The sequence below is a fragment of the Vicugna pacos genome, chromosome 12 (genome assembly GCF_048564905.1).
Source record: "Vicugna pacos chromosome 12, VicPac4, whole genome shotgun sequence".
NCBI classification, from domain to species: Eukaryota; Metazoa; Chordata; class Mammalia; order Artiodactyla; family Camelidae; genus Vicugna; species Vicugna pacos.
Window position 1 is genome coordinate 7,724,271 of NC_132998.1, and position 15,736 is coordinate 7,740,006.

General features: G+C 43.7%; 2 protein-coding genes, 1 long non-coding RNA gene and 2 other non-coding genes across 8 annotated transcripts in view; 1 reads left to right on the top strand and 4 right to left on the bottom strand.

Moving 5' to 3' along the window:
• Positions 1–2,347, bottom strand: part of LOC140685333 (bromodomain adjacent to zinc finger domain protein 2A) — a 32,955-nt gene extending 30,608 nt beyond the window's left edge. For 2 of the 3 annotated variants that reach the window (XM_072972605.1, XM_072972600.1), the window contains exon 1: positions 925–1,016. The gene's annotated coding sequence lies outside the window, so the exon portion shown is untranslated. Of the gene's footprint in view, positions 1–924; positions 1,017–2,174 lie in introns of those variants that run through there. The other variant, XM_072972601.1, reaches the window with a different exon arrangement.
• On the top strand, positions 1,079–15,273 carry LOC140700086 (uncharacterized). 2 transcript variants are annotated; one of them, XR_012078282.1, is made up of 3 exons: positions 1,079–1,212; positions 7,468–7,558; positions 15,118–15,273. It is a non-coding gene; the product is annotated as an uncharacterized lncRNA (long non-coding RNA). The 2 variants fall into 2 exon arrangements; XR_012078281.1 differs by lacking the exon at positions 15,118–15,273 and having other exon boundaries at positions 7,468–8,040.
• ATP5F1B (ATP synthase F1 subunit beta) lies at positions 3,955–9,548 on the bottom strand. Its single transcript, XM_006218599.3, has 10 exons — positions 9,320–9,548; positions 8,675–8,857; positions 8,254–8,428; positions 7,614–7,735; positions 7,186–7,370; positions 6,491–6,649; positions 6,274–6,396; positions 5,382–5,594; positions 4,770–4,971; positions 3,955–4,217 (listed from the first exon to the last, which is right to left on the bottom strand). Exons 1-10 carry the CDS (start codon positions 9,444–9,446, stop codon positions 4,120–4,122), a joined length of 1,587 nt encoding a protein of 528 aa, XP_006218661.1. The 5' UTR covers positions 9,447–9,548; the 3' UTR covers positions 3,955–4,119.
• Positions 7,459–7,529, bottom strand: LOC140700539 (small nucleolar RNA SNORD59). Its single transcript, XR_012078954.1, has one exon. It is a non-coding gene; the product is annotated as a small nucleolar RNA SNORD59 (small nucleolar RNA).
• On the bottom strand, positions 8,530–8,604 carry LOC140700538 (small nucleolar RNA SNORD59). Its single transcript, XR_012078953.1, has one exon. It is a non-coding gene; the product is annotated as a small nucleolar RNA SNORD59 (small nucleolar RNA).
• Positions 15,274–15,736: the final 463 nt, after the last annotated feature.

A 15,736-nucleotide genomic window follows, 5' to 3' on the forward strand; every position in this document is an offset into this window, starting at 1 on the left:
TTTTGGGAAGGCCAGATTCTCCTATAACACATCAAAAAGACCATAACCCCTCCACTTCACTCCAAATTGGTATGTGCCCCTCGGATGCAGTACAGTCTCCTTTCAAACTCCCCCCACGAGCTTCTCCTCGGTTGTCTCAGGAGAGGACAGAGAAAGCCCTAATTTCCTTCAGACTCTCTTTGCATCTGAATAGAGAAGGCTGGGCTTCCCAGGCCATTCTTACCAAGCCCAAACCCTTAGAGACTTAGTCCTAGCCACTCACCACTGTCCTTAAGTCCAGTACCACAATATTCGGGGTGCGACCCTCTCCCGATTCCTAGGCTGGACCAGCCCGCCCCAAGCCCAAGAAAAGGGCCTTCTCCACCTGGGCTGGTTGGCGGGTGCTGAGGTCGCCCCCCAAACTCTGGGAGAGGTAGGGTGGGGTGAAGGCTACAGAAAAGCTTTGGATGGGAGTTAGTTGTACTTGAAGGGCTAAGCAGATCAAGGCCTGAAAGAGACTCTAGTCTATGATAACACCCAACCCCCCTTACTATGGGGAAGGAGAGGAGTTGGGGTGGCGGTTATTCCCCCTCCCATTGGAGGTTAGGATGGCGTGGGAAAGCGATGGTTCCAGAGGGAACGAGGCGAAACCCAGACCGCGGGAGATTTTTCTGGCGAGGAAGGCGCGGGGGAGGGGGAGATCCCGGGTCCAGAATAGGAGGGGTACCCGGGAGAGGTTGGCCGAGAGGCGTGAGAAGCCTCCGGATTCCGGTCGCAGAGGACAGGGAAGAAATGGGCGAGTAGATAGTGCAGGGGAGAGGAAGGGCAGCTCCCGCAGGGGGAGGGTCAAATCCTGAGTCCAGGGCAGCGGGGATCCCGGGGCAGGGGACTGCAGAGGTGGCCCGCCTGGGGACTCCTAGACCGGACGAGGGTGCAGGGCCTCACCTGGAGCAGGGCCGGGCGGCGGCGGCGGCGGCAGCGGCGCAGGTGGCCCAGCCGGGCGGCGGCGGCGCCTCCTCCCCCAGCCGTGGGCCGGTGGCGGGGGGGGGGGGTAGCACTTAAAGGGGCAGGAGCTACTGGGGTAAGGACGAGCGCCAGGGTAGGGCTGTCGCAAAGAATCTGCTGGGGGAGGGGGAAGCGGGTGGCGTCTCCTAGGGGCCAGAACCAGGAAGGATCCCAGATGGAGGAAGAGAACAGATCCCAGGAAGAAGAGACAGAAACTTCTGCCTTAAGGTGGGGGATGGTGGTGGGTCCGAAGTGGAGGACTTGGGAGAGCTCTGCCCGCGCTCCGAGGGCGCCGGCAAAGATCTCCTCACAAAGGAGGGCCAGGAAGGCAGTTAGAATCACAGGGACTCCCGAGAAATGGAGGTGCCTGAGAGGGAACTCAAGGCCGAGCCTGCTGAGGGTAACGCACAGCGGCCCTACTAGGTGAACAGGTTCCAGGTGTTTGAGCTCCTCAGGGGCCCGATCGCTACAGCTGTGGAAAGGCACAGCCTCCGTCCCTCAGCACTGCTCAAGTTTCAAAGCCTCTGGAATCAGGAAGCCACGAGTGCAAAGACTTCCTAGGCCTTTTAACCTCAATCCTACCTCTGTGTCTTTTCAGTGACTGGAGCGTGGGGGGCCGCCAGTAGCAGCCCTAAAGAGGCTGATGTGGGACCGTGAGAATCGGCTTTATTATAGTTCAGTTTTCCCCCAACCACCACCACCCTTGCAGCAACCTCTGGGGCAACAGGAAGCAGCTGCTCAGTGCAGCCCCCACCTGGTGGTGGGTCAGGGTGGGGGAGGAGAGAAGACGGACTTAAAAGGCCTGGGAGAAAATAAGGGGAGAAGCACCTTAAAAACCCTCCAACGCGATCAAAAATGGTATTTACTTTAAGGGGGTAGGCCAGCAGTGAGTACTGTAAAATATCACTTGAATCTCAGCAGCTTAAGTGGGGAAGCGCTGGGGGATAGGGTTGGTAAGGAGAGCCCCCACCTAACGTGCAGTCTCAGGCTCTTCCCTGGAGCTTGAGCTTGCCAAAGCTCATGATCCCTTGGTTGGCAGCCTCACCAGCTGAGCCCTGTGCCCCTATACTCCGGTTTCCCTTCCTTCACCCCTCAAGAGAGCAAAGGTTAGGCCCCACCCCTGCTGAGTCAGGCAGGGAGGGAGGTAGGCATCCCTCAGGCCTTCCCCGGGGGCTGGTCCTCATACTTACCCATGTCAGGCTGGCAGGGCTCCAGGGCTGGGACCACCCAGCTCCTCACTGTCCTTGGTTCCCCCTTCACGTGAAGGCTGGTGTTAGATCCTCCCAAACTGTGAGCTGGGAACTAGCACGAATCAAAAAGCCAATGTATGCTTCCTGCGAACCACAGCCTGAACTGCTGTAGGGTGATGTCCCTGTGTGACAGACTGGGGTGGGGAGGGAGGAGGGAAGGGCGGGGCTTTCTCTGGGTGGAGAGGGAGGAGGCTGTGAGGACACGGCAGAACCAGGAGAAACATGGAGGAAGGTTAGAGCTGTGTTGACACTCCAGTGGTGTGGTACAAGAAGAGAGTGGTGAAGGGGGAAGGAAATAAATAGTTGCAGCTTATGAGAAGGTTCTCGATGAATGCTGAGAGACGTATATGTGTCGGGGGAGGGAGACAGAGAAATGACCTTTAGGATCACAGTTCCCAGGTCTGCATCTGGATGACATGGGAAAACAGAGCAGGAGCTGACCCATTCCCTGGGGCCTTCTGCACCAACTTCTCACCCACTCTTCTGTCAGAACCTAGAGGAAGTGTCCCCACCCCCATAACTCAGCATTTCCCCAAATCCAGGTTTTTCTGGGAGCAAACTACCAGGCACAGGCGGCTCAGGGGCTCCACCTTCTGTCCAGATCACGACACAGGGAAGACTGGTGCCAAGGACGTCATAGGCAGATGGGAGGAAACTTAGAGGCCCCTACTCCACCCCTGGCGCCTCTCCCAAGGCCCCTCCCCAACCTTCAGCCCCCAGGGGCCTCTGAATTGGGATCTGTTTGTCCTGCCCTGCTTTTAGCCAACCTGAGTGCCTCGGGGTGGAGCTTATAGATTCAGACTCCTCCTCAGGACAAAAGCCCCAGCTGGTTTGTAAACAGTTATTAGCTAAGAACCACATCCCAGCAAATGGCCTTCATGGATTTCAAAATGGTGAGATCAGAGTTCTTGCAGTCTCTAGTCCTACCACCAGAGGGCACTGGGAGACGGGTCTGGACCCAGAAAAGAGTATGTATTTAAAGGGTACCAAATACAACCTTGCACTATTAGCAAGTATTTGAAACTGAAAGGGTGGATGTACTTTTGAGTATTCTTTATAATCCTTCACATTTTAGTGGGCTAAAATCAAAGGGAAATTATCTAATTCCATTATTTAGTTCAGAAACCTAAGCCCAGCAACCCTGAAAATTACTTTTTCCCTTTAACACTTTCTCCAACTTTTTAAAAGGGATTTAACTGGGTCTCAGGATAGGCCTCATGGTACTTTATATCCTGCCCTGCCTCAAGGAATCACAAACATACAACTCTTGCCCATAATATAAGTCAGGAGGCAAGTAATTAGGAACACCTTCTGAAAAAAAAAAATGAAGGTGGTAATAGATGGGGCCCTCTTGACTCAACTTTTGCATTTTTCAGTATTAATTCTTCAGATTTCCTAAAAGTTTGATTCAGTGATTAACCTGTCTTCTTTTAGAATAGCAATTATTTTCAAACCATCTTCCCCAATATGCTCTTCTAAACAATCCTTTTGCTTTGAACAATGACACAAAAGGGCCAAAACTGAGGCCCTACTATTAAGATCACATCATCCAAAGGAAGACTGCAGTTGTTCATCAATCCAAGACAATGGCTTTTCTTTTTCAATGACCCCATTTCAAACATAAATGGCCTATTTTCTGCTGTTTCTTGTGGCTACCCTAAAATTGTTAAAAATGTCAATGTTGGCTGTGTTGTCAGGACCAAGAAAAAAAGACAGATGCTGAGGGATGTACATTTTATTGGAAACCTTAAATATTCTTCAGACAGAACACAATGTCTTCAATCAAGGCTCTCATGTGGCTTACAGAAAAAAACTGCAATTTTTGGATTAGGGGCATGGAGAGACAGCACAGAGGATGAGTGCTTAGTTTGCCAAAAGGACCCCCTCACGAGTGCTCTTCAGCCAGCTTATCAGCTTTTGCCACAGCTTCTTCAATGGGTCCCACCATATAGAAGGCCTGTTCTGGGAGATGGTCATATTCACCTATATGGAAAAAAACCCCAACTGGTGAGAAGCAAAGGGATATCAATTTTCTGTAGTGGGTACATACCTCACCACTTGAGGCCACCAGTCAGAATGTAATGAAAAGTCATCTTCAAAATTTTAACAAACTTCCCTTAAAAATCCAATTTACAATACACGCTACAGTACAGATTAAGAACGAATGGTTCAGAGTCACGTAACTTGAGTTCAAATTCTTGCTCTCTACTTCAGCTGTATATTGGGATGGATTATTTAAAATTTTCTGTGCTTCAACTTTCCTAACTTGTAAAACAGAATAATGCCTTCCTTGTAAGGATGTTGTAATTCACTTAGAAGGGTACCTAGCACTGCAAGCACTCAGTGTCTCGTTCTCAGAAGTTGAGTATTTCCAAAGAAAATTGATGGGAAATAACTATTTTTATATAAAAATTATGTAAGTAGGCACTTATGTGTTTCTTGATGGTTGCTGGAATAGAAACATAGCACAGCAAGTATTTAAGGGATTTTGGCTTCTTTGCCATTTTATGTTCAGCTTTATACCTGAAACCTTACCTGCCAAAATCTGCTGGAATCCTTTGATGGTCTCCTTCAGGGGAACCAGTTTCCCCAAATGACCTGTAAAGACTTCAGCAACCTGGAATGGCTGAGACAAGAAACGCTGTATTTTTCGTGCACGGGACACAGTCAACTTATCTTCCTCAGAAAGTTCATCCATACCCAGGATGGCAATGATGTCCTGAAGGGATTTGTAGTCCTATGAGGAAAACAAGATAAGAGAAGCCCTAATAAGCGTTTACATTTCTTTATTTGGACAAAAACCTAAGAGTTAATACAACTTTATATTTGCAATGAGCTTTGTACAAAGCATTTTAGCACCTTACCTAACTTCATAACTGAAACTAGTTACTTGGGAGTCACGAGGGCCCTCAGCTAAGATCAGTGTCTTGTTCTCCCTACTCTTAGTCTGTTAGGTGTTAGAAAAAAACTGGATTCCAAAGAACTAGAAACCCAAAAGACCTCATTAACAGTCACTAGGAACTGCTGATCTCAACTTTCCTTGCTCTAAAGCAAATCACAGGTCACCAGGCAAGATTTGGTCCTAATATAGTCCCCAAATTCCTTCTGTACGACTTTATGGCCACTGATCTCACCTGCAATACTCACCTGTAGGATCTTTTGCACCCCACGGGCAACCTCATAATGCTCATTGCCAACAATGTTGGGGTCCATGATGCGAGAGGTGGAGTCCAGAGGATCCACAGCTGGATAGATGCCCAGCTCAGCAATAGCACGGGACAGCACAGTGGTAGCATCCAAATGGGCAAAGGTAGTGGCAGGCGCAGGGTCAGTCAAGTCATCAGCAGGTACGTAGATAGCCTAAAGTGAGCCAAGAACTCATGTAGAGCAGCAGGAAGGCAAGTAATTCTACTAAAGCCATCCCCTTTTCTGACCTCTCATCATCCACTCTATCTTCCTCCCATTTAAGAATCCACTTCAAAGAAGGTGGACTCGTACCATCCCTAAAAGCTGCTGAGTAAGCTTACAGATTATCCGATCCCTCCAAGTTGTGATGAAAGAATTTTCATTGTTATTCCTTTTGTTCTTCATTCTACATTTTAATTCTATGGTAGTGATACTCACTGTTAGAGTAAAAAACAAAAAACCTGGTGGTACTGTAATAGTTTACCAGAAAAGTGAACCATTAAAGTTAATATAATTTAGACAAATTTTTAGATGATTTTATTATATATACTATCTGTTTTTGAAAATATATAGTAGTCATATTTAATGCTTAGTTTCCATGCAACTTCAGATGCCCCCTCAGGCTAGAAACCACAACTTCGTGATCTACATTTACATGAATACCTTCAATTAGTTAAAGACAAGGGGTTTCTTAATCTTTTAGGGTCTTTAACATGCACAGACAGAATTTTACACAAAGTATCAGGGAGCTCCTGAACCCAGTTGAAAACTGTTGAGATATAAGTAACTAGGTTTTATACTTCTCTGTATGTGCCTTTATACAAATTATTTTCATCCATTTAATTGTTCTTACCTGTACAGAGGTGATAGATCCCTTTTTGGTGGTGGTGATTCTTTCCTGCATAGTACCCATGTCAGTGGCCAGGGTAGGCTGATAACCCACAGCAGAAGGGATTCTGCCCAATAAAGCAGACACCTGAAAAAAAAAGAAAGAGTAAGAACATCTTTAGCCTCATCTGCATCATTCCACAGAAAGGTCAAATGGACCACATCCTCAAGCCGTCTCTTACCTCTGAGCCAGCCTGGGTGAAGCGAAAAATGTTATCAATGAACAGGAGTACATCTTGACCTTCTTGGTCTCTGAAGTATTCAGCTACAGTTAGTCCAGTCAGAGCTACCCGGGCTCTAGCACCAGGTGGTTCATTCATTTGACCGTATACCAGCGCCACCTGCAGCAATAATCCACAATCAGAAATCCTGGCCAAGGAGTATGAAAGCAATATACCCATAGTCCCCAAATCAAAAAAACAACCAAAAAATGCTCCTTCTCAGAAAGTATCACTTGTGACTGCTTTTATTCAAAAATTTCTTTTCCCTTTTAGAGATGCAATTCAAAACAACATAAAAGATAATTTCTTATATTACTGAGGCAAAATACCTACAGTAGAAATGAAATTAACTGTAAATAAGTCAAAGGCACAAAATAGGGTTATCTGAGACATATGAACCACCTTCAACTCCCCTCACCAAAGTTTGGTTTCAAATGACGGGACTATCTACCAAAAAACAAAGACTAGAAACAAATAGGGAAAAAAAAGTTACATTAGTGTATTAGAAGCTGGGGGGAAAACACTACCAAAAAGTTCCTTTGTAGGTCCTGGGACATTAAAATGAAAATACAAAGCATGGCTTCAGCTAGCAACACAGTTAACTGCTACAGTTTCCTGGCACTACTATATGGAACACCAGTCACCTCAGTGCTCACCTTGGAGGTAGCATCTTTTAAGTTGATGACACCAGACTCAATCATTTCATGGTATAAGTCATTGCCCTCACGGGTCCTCTCACCAACACCAGCAAACACAGAGTAACCACCATGGGCTTTGGCGACATTGTTGATTAATTCCATGATCAGTACCGTTTTGCCAACTCCAGCACCACCAAAGAGTCCTCAGAGAGGTTGAGAAAATAAGAATGTTTAGGAGATCTATGTTCCCAAATAAACTTAAAATTTCTTTTTGTTTCTTTCCATCTTTTCCCTTCTCAGGAACGGCATCTGGCTTCAGCAAACTCAGAAGAACGAAAGTCAGAAGCTACTCATCAGTGAGGGACAGATCTCAGTACCCACTCCTAACATGGTAGGATTTTTTCCCCACATTAGGTTTAGAAAATATGCACCCACCACTAACATACCAATTTTGCCACCCTTGGCATAGGGAGCCAGGAGATCCACAACCTTGATACCAGTAACCAGAATTTCCTGCTCAACACTCATTTCCACGAATTCTGGAGCCTCAGCATGAATAGCAGCAAATCTGTAAAGGCAGAAGATAAGATCAGTGTCTATTCATCTTATTGAAAGGTTCCTCTCATTTCTCAAGTCTAACTCTTTACTCAGCTTATCTTATATAACTTTCTAGACAAATTGTCACCAAGCATCTAGCCCAACATTCTGCAATAAAGGGGACTGACTTTATTATCTCAAGAAGTAATAATCCCATTCTCTGACAACTTTCACTGTCATAAGGTTTTCCTTTTACTGACCCTTAACCTAATAGCACTTCTCCACATACCAATAGGAAATACAAAAGCCATTGGTATTAAAATTCTAAATAATGAACTTGGGCCCTAAGTAGTTTTTTGTTGTTTTTAAATCAGAACTTCTGCATCCTTAATTTTCTTCAAAAGAAACTGCATTGTGTGGTTTTAATAGAATGTATCGGCACTTTAAGTATTCTCTGCAGGAAAATTCTGCTATACTAGAGGTTGTCACCTTAATGTATAAAACTAGGAAAAAGTTTCTTTGTGTGTAGATGCAACAAGTACACTTAACTGTTTGGTTTTGATGGGACCTCTCTCATCAATAGGTTCTCCAATGACATTCATGATTCTGCCCAAGGTCTCAGGGCCAACAGGAATTCTGATTGGTGCACCAGAATCCAGGACTTTCTGGCCTCTAACCAAGCCTTCTGTACCGTCCATGGCAATGGTCCTTACTGTGCTCTCACCTGTCAGATACAGGCATTGCAGGGTTATCCATAAAGACAAACTGGCTTCATGACATTAAATGAAATGTAGCTGGCAAGAAATACCTAAGTCAACCAAGACTCCTTCTCAGTATAGAAATATGGCTTCAGCAAACTCAGAAGAACGAAAGTCATTTTGATAAAATCATCACAGAAGGAAGACAACCTGGTTTTGGGGGATACTTGGGCCAAAAAATATCTTCAATATTCCTAACAAATTCTACTTACCCAAATGCTGGGCCACCTCCAAAACCAGCCTGGTCTCCCTGCCTTGTACTTCCAAGGCATTTAGGATGGGTGGCAGTCCCTCATCAAACTGGACGTCCACCACTGCACCAATGACCGCCACGATGTGCCCTGTGGCGGCGCCTGCCTTTGGCGACGGAGATGTTTGAGCGGCATAGTCTCTGGCTAACAGACAAAAAAGATATTGGGAGGAGTTGAGATTAGAGCAGTTAAAGGTTATCGGAAGCCCCAACTTCACTCACAAGGACTGGTGAATTCAGGCCAGGTCCGGCCTCCCCCGCTGGCACGGAAGGCGTGTCCAGGGGGAGGGCCGCGCTGGAGCGGAGAAAGCGGCTGCACCATCTTCCTATCTTCTTCCACAAAACCCCATTATGCGAGAGCTCGGTGCCCCAATTCCGCGGGAAGGTCAATGCACCTGCCCACACGATTCCGTCACACAGCACCCCTTTTGCAAAATGAGACGGAATCCGATCGTTCTCGTTCTTGTTCTCCCGCAGTTGGAGGGCACGGCGCTGGCCCTGGCGTCCTTCTAGCACCAACAGATCCCTTAGGCCTGAGAGACTAAGGCCCCCGTCTCAAGGTCATGGGCGGCAGAAACAAACCCAGCTCCTAGAGCAAGGCACTTACCAGGCTGGAGCGCTGCCGGGGCGGCCCGCAGTAAGAGCTGGGCTTGGGGTAGCGGCGCTGAAGGGCTGAGTCCCCGCAGGGCCCCGGAGGCCGAGGCAGCGGCCACACGACCCACAAGTCCCAACATGGCGGAGCCCGGGTGGAGACTGAGCGCTGCAGCTTGTCCGGCCGCCAGTTCACCGCAGCTGAGGGGGCGAGGCCTACTCTGCAGGAGGCATGTCTATTGGATGAGCTTGCTGCTCATTACTGTCAGCGCTGCTTCTACGAGCTAATAATCTCTCATCTTCTCAACCATTGGCCAAAATTTGTGCTAATCTGAAGTCCTTTTTTTATTGGACAGTGTCTGGTTAGGTGCAACCCTCAGAGTCTCGAAACATAATTGGACAACAGAAATGTCAATTGGAGAGAGTACTTGGCGGAACTGCGTTTAGGAAAGGGGCCGAGTTCCTGTGGGGAAGCATGTGGTCTGTCTTTGGCTGTCCTTGGGCTCTCTCCTTAGAAAGGACCTTGAGCTAGGTGAGAGTCTCAGGGGCGGGGTTAGGGAAGTGGTAGTGCCGTGAAACACCACCGACGGTGACCTTGGCTAAGTCAGGAGCCTTCTCTAGAGTCAAACACGGGTTTTTTTGTTTTTTGTTTTTTGTTTTTTCTTCGCAGTAATGATGTTGGAAGCTTCCAGACAACTCAGCAGGTCAGGAATCTGGACAGAATTTATATCAGTTAAAGCTACAATGAAAGAAACTAATGTAACCAGTCGTTTAACAAATGTGTGCTAGGCACTGAGACGCCAAAGATAAGTAAGACTTAGGACCTCACTTTAAAAGAGACAGATGAGCAAAAAATGCAGTAAAGTGTGATGGGTTCTGGTTAGTATAGGATAAAGTGGATGCACGAAGGAGGAGAGGATACGTTTGGGTCACCCAGAAATGTAGGAGGAATTGCCTCAAAGCGGAGGAGGCTGATAGAACTGTTGCGAAAGACGAGCAGATATTCCTAGGGTAAAGTAGGAAGGGAAGACGATTCCAAGCACACATTTGCATTAAACAGCATGTTCTTTTTGTGGAACTGCAGGTGGGGAAGGCTAGAGGTGAGGAAGGCAAAAAGAGAGGAGAGTAAAGAAATGAGTGTAGAGAGAGGAGCAGGAACCAGCCTTGGATGGGAGTGGAGGCTGGGGAGAGGTACGTGTGTGGTCCTTGAGCATGGAAAATCATAAAATAAACAGGGTATCCTGTCTTTAGTATTGATTTTATTCAAAGCTATTTGGGGGCAGGATGGATGAGACCCTTAATCCTAAAACAAACATGGCTAATGGGAGTAGTTCAGCATGGAGCAACTTCACCAGACTTTCTCCTACCAGCCAACATTTGTTCTCATTTTTCTGCATGTTTGTGAAACTTTCCTACTGTTTGGTAGCGTAGAACTATCAAATAATTTAAAGGAGAAAACAGAAATAGAAGAGAATGTTAAATTTTGAAATGCCTATGGTTATCTTGCCTAGTAAGAGGGGAAGAACTCAAGAAAACTGCATCATGTATGGAGCAGGGAAAAAGAAACTAGCAAAAGGAAGCAGCAGAGGAATGAGAGGACCGAAGAACAGTGTTAAGAATCAAAGTGGTCAATAGAATCAATCACATAAACATTCTATAAAATAGGGGCTGAGAAGAACTAATTGGGCTTGGCAATTAGGAATTTATTTCATAGGGATGTGGGGTCAAAGGTGAGTTCAGTGGGCTGCAGTGTAACACAGGATATACATTTTTGTTTTGTGATCTGTGCTCTTCCCATTATACTGGGCAGCATCCCATTTAATAGGGACATATATAAGAGGGATCTATTTCATTTGCCTCCCTCAACTGTTACAGTTGAAGTTTCTGTAAATAGGAAAGGATACTCCTTAAGACTACCGCCACTGGAGCCAGACTGGGTTTAAAATCTTTTTTTTTTTGCCACTTAGTAGATGTCATTGGGCATGTTATTTAAAATCACTATACATACCGTTCTCATTATAGGAGGTGATAGAATGGGGATAATCTCATAGAATTGTTTCAAAAACTAAGTAGATTAAAATATGAAAGAAGCACTTAAAACAATGCCTGGCACATAGTTAGCACTGTATTTGTGTTGGCTAGTATTTTTACTATTGACTTAGTGTTAAGATCCTTTGGTTTTGTATCATCAATTTTGGTCTTGGCCAAAACTTTATTAACCGTCAAGCACATTTAAACTGACAATTTACTTAATCCAGGTGTAAAAGTAAAGATTTCTATATCAATTTCCACATAACTCTGGCTCATCACTTTTTGAAATGTATTGCACATCTCTTTTTAGCACATTATCAGGAAATTCAGCTTTTTCTTAGACAGTTGGGTTATCATTAAGCAAATCTTTGTATCACATCACAATGCTAAATGTTTTCAGTGTTAACTGAGGTGGATATATAGAGCTTTCTCTACTATGCTCAAGTGTGTAAATTTTTAAATTTTCTAACTCCTTTGCTGTCAGTGTTTGACCTTAGCAACCGTCAGTCCTCTATCTGAAATCAGATAACCTGCTAAACCTGCAGTACTGTCTAAAATAAAAGTAAATAAACATGATTAGCTTGGGTTGAGATAGGCCTTAACAGCCTTTCTGAATAAATGTCATTTAATTTCAGCCTTCTGACATGTTTTGGTCCCACTTCATATTTCTTTATTTTCAGATAGCCCCAGTAGTGTTTCATGTAAAACACAAGTTACTTTTCATGGGAAAATAGAGACCACAAAGACCTAATCTGGTTTCTTACCTGAAGTTAATTCCAAATGACTAACCCCACAATTTATGACTGAAAACTTTACCAATTTTAATGTAAAAATAGCATTTTCCACCATCTCCTTATTTTACTACCATCTGTAATGGTTATGCCCCATATTCTTTCAATACTCTAGTAAATGATAAAATGTCTTTGTCTCTACTATATTTCTTGACAATCATCCTGGGTGATTTGAAATTCCACAAGAATAATCCAATAAATACCCTAGCTTCAGAGTTTTTTAATCTTTTCAATTCCTACTAGTTTCACATGGACCTTTCACTTAAGTATCCTGCTCAAGTTTGACCTCAAGAATCCAACATTCTCTTGTCAGATCACAACTTTGGTTTTTGTGGGTTTTTTAAAAAACACAAGTAATACACAAATTTTAAGTATACAGGATGAGAATAAACCCTTTCACCACTACCCAAATCTCACTCCCAGAAATAACCACTGAAAAACACTTTGCAGAGGGTGGGAAATAGCTCAGTGGTAGAGTGCATGTGTAGCATGCATGAGGTCTGGGTTCAATCCCTGGTACCTCCATTAAAGAACAAATGTAATTACCTCCCCCCCCCAAAAAAACTGCTTTGCATATATCCCATTCACTTTCTACCCATTCCATGTACATAGAAGTTACACGCATTTATTTATTTATTTATTTAATTTAAACAGAGGTACTGGCGTTTGAACCCAGGACCTCAGGCATGCTAAGCATGCACTCTACCACTGAACTACCATCAGGCATGGTAAGCATGCACTCTACCACTGAACTATTTCCCTCTCCTCTTAAAAACTTCAATGGAAGCACGCTACAGAAAATTTGTTTTCTGATCTCCTATATTCTGGAGAACTTTGTGTCAGTACATTTTACTTTATTGAAAGTGGCTACACATTATGCCATGAAAATGTGTAATAATATTTCACTCCATTAATGGTTATTTGGATTGTTTCAAATGGCTATTATGTGCAGTACTGCATGAAAAAAAAGGAAATTTCATACACATCTATGTCTGCCATCTAGTACTTCTTTAATAGATTCCTAGAAATAAAATGTTGGCTTAAAACTTTGTCGTTAAAAAAAAAGGACAAAAATTAATGGGGAAAAAAACCTTTGTCATTTAAATGAGATTCTGCCAAGTGGCCTTCTAAAACATCTTGATAATTTACCAGGTTCCCAGAATCCTTGCCAAAACTTTTAAAGTCGCTAATATTAAACGTATGAAATTATTCTGACTGAATTCGTATTTCTCTAATTTCTAAGGAATACTTTCATGTTCATTGGCAATTCATGTTTCTTCAGTGAATACTTGTCCCTACTTTTGCCCATTTTAAAAAATTGGCTTGTCATGATTAAGTGCTCTTCAAAACTGCTTTTTTTTTTCACTTTATTCAAGTATGTCACTTACCTTTTAACCTAATGGTTATCTTTTGACCTATGTAATTTTTAATGTCGTATTTGTTTACCCTTCCTTGTAGCTTCTAGATTTTGTATCATGCTAGAAAAGATTTCCCTCTATCATTTGGTAAGAATTTGTTTTCGGTAACACCTGCATCAGAATCACCTAAATCTGCATTATCTACTATGGTAATCACTAGGGGTTAAAATCAGTTAAGATTAAATAAAATTCAGTTTTCAGTCACACTAGCCACATTCCAGATCCACCATGGCTGTATGTGACCAGCCACTACTGTATCAGGCAATGGAGAGATAGCACATTCCACACAAAGTCACAGTGGACAAGGCTGGTATCTCAGTAGGACCAACTGATTCAGAATCTACACTTTAGATTTAAAAGAGCATGTCATAACTTTGGCACACATCAGAATCACGTAGAGGGCTTAAGACAGATCGCTGGACTCTATCCTCTCAAGCTTCTTTTTAGTAAGTTTTATATTTCTAACAAGTTCCTAGGTGAGACTGATGCGGCTACCCCAGGATCACACATTGATGGCTGATCTCAAGTTATCTGTTAAATGGCAAATTCCCGGGCCCAACATCACCTACTAAAGCCTATCTTGGGGTTGGGACTTATGAAATCAACAGTTCCGTTATTTTGAGTGTCCAAGAACCACCAAGGTGGTACTATAGTCACAGGACTATAGAAACAGGGAAGGAACTAGAGCTGAGTCTAATTAGTTGTGAGAACAGAAAAAATAAAGAACAATGGTTGAGTGACAGGTATACTCCTCATGGAGGCCATTACTTGTGGAAGCAGCTTTACAGCTCTACCTCTCGAAGTTCTCATGAGATACAGCCATGGGAATGGGGTGCTAAGGAGACTATGTAAGTCAAAGTCATTGGACTTGAAGCTAAGAAATTTAGGTTATAGTTCTGGATAGGTTCTTCACATTCACAATGAAGTTATCCAGGCTGATATTACTATAACTTGTAAACAAGCAATACGATTTGGTTTTCACTTTGTCACCAGATCATATTTGACACCTGTGGAATCTCTCTCCAGTTCCCGTCGCCACTGCCTAAGTTTACCCTTTTACACTTTACTCTGAATTACCACACTAACTTTTCCTTACATCCAGACCCACTAGTGAAACATTACCCATGCAAGATGTAATAATTCAACAAGTATGTACTGAGTCTTCAACACATTGGGTGCTGTACTAAGGGCTGGAGCTTTAGTAGTAATATACATCCTTCACTCTTCTAGAAGAGACTACCAACTAACGATCAACTGTGGTTAATGTTTAAATTAAGCCCACAGACCCTAAAGAGGTATGAGGATAAAATTTAGGAGTTAAGAGTAGGCCTTAGACAGGTACCTGCTTCCCCATTCCTTCCCAGCCTATATTGTTCTCAAGGGTTGGCATAATGCTGGGTGAGCCACGGGGAACAGCATTTGATGTTAGCAAACAAGTAAAGTACACTATCACTCGTTTCTTGTCAAAATCATTCCTGCTTAACAGAAAAAATTAACACTGGCGCAAAACTGAACTGGTAAATAAAACTGTCATACTACTTATGGCAACTCATCACCTTCCCTTCTTCCTTCAGATTCCAGATTTGAAATCCAAAGACAAATAGTTCTCCTGAAGTTTTGGCCTGTCAATTCATCACCTGGCATGAAATACTCCAGTCAGAGGACTCAGATAACATACACAAGGCTTCATACTTGACTGAGCAGTAAGGGGTTAATGAAATTCCATTCAAGTGTTTGAACACAAAATAGACCTTTAAAAATTGTAAGTACCTTGAAGACAGAATGAAATCAGAAATCATGTTACTTTCTTTTCTTAGTTGGAAGTACTGGGAATTGAGTCTGGGATCTCCTCCTGCATGCTAAGCATGTGCTCTACCCCATCCACCATGTTGCACTTTCTTAATGCTATAGCCTAATGGCTGGCAGTAAGCAAACGTATTCCTTAATCAATCTTCAACTTCTAGAAGTGACATACAAAGATTTTTTGATAGAGTAAGAATAAAAATAGAAGGGTTTTTGAAAATTTTAAGTTTTATCCTAAAGTTAAGAACTATACTACTTATCAGTCATAATGATGCCTCTGGCATGCTCCAGAGAAAGGACAATAAGTTTAATTTTTTTTAAAGTACAGAAGGTTCACACATACCTCCCAATGTGGAAAAATCTAGGGCTTTGAGGAAACTGTATTCCCTC

Coding starts and splice junctions, on each gene's coding strand:
- ATP5F1B (XM_006218599.3), bottom strand. CDS start 9,446: ATGTTGGGACTTGTGGGTCGTGTGGCCGCTGCCTCGGCCTCCGGGGCC. Junction 7,371..7,613: donor TGCCAAGGGTGGCAAAATTG/GTATGTTAGTGG, acceptor AACCTCTCTGAG/GACTCTTTGGTGGTGCTGGA. Junction 6,650..7,185: donor TAAAAGATGCTACCTCCAAG/GTGAGCACTGAG, acceptor TTATTGCTGCAG/GTGGCGCTGGTATACGGTCA.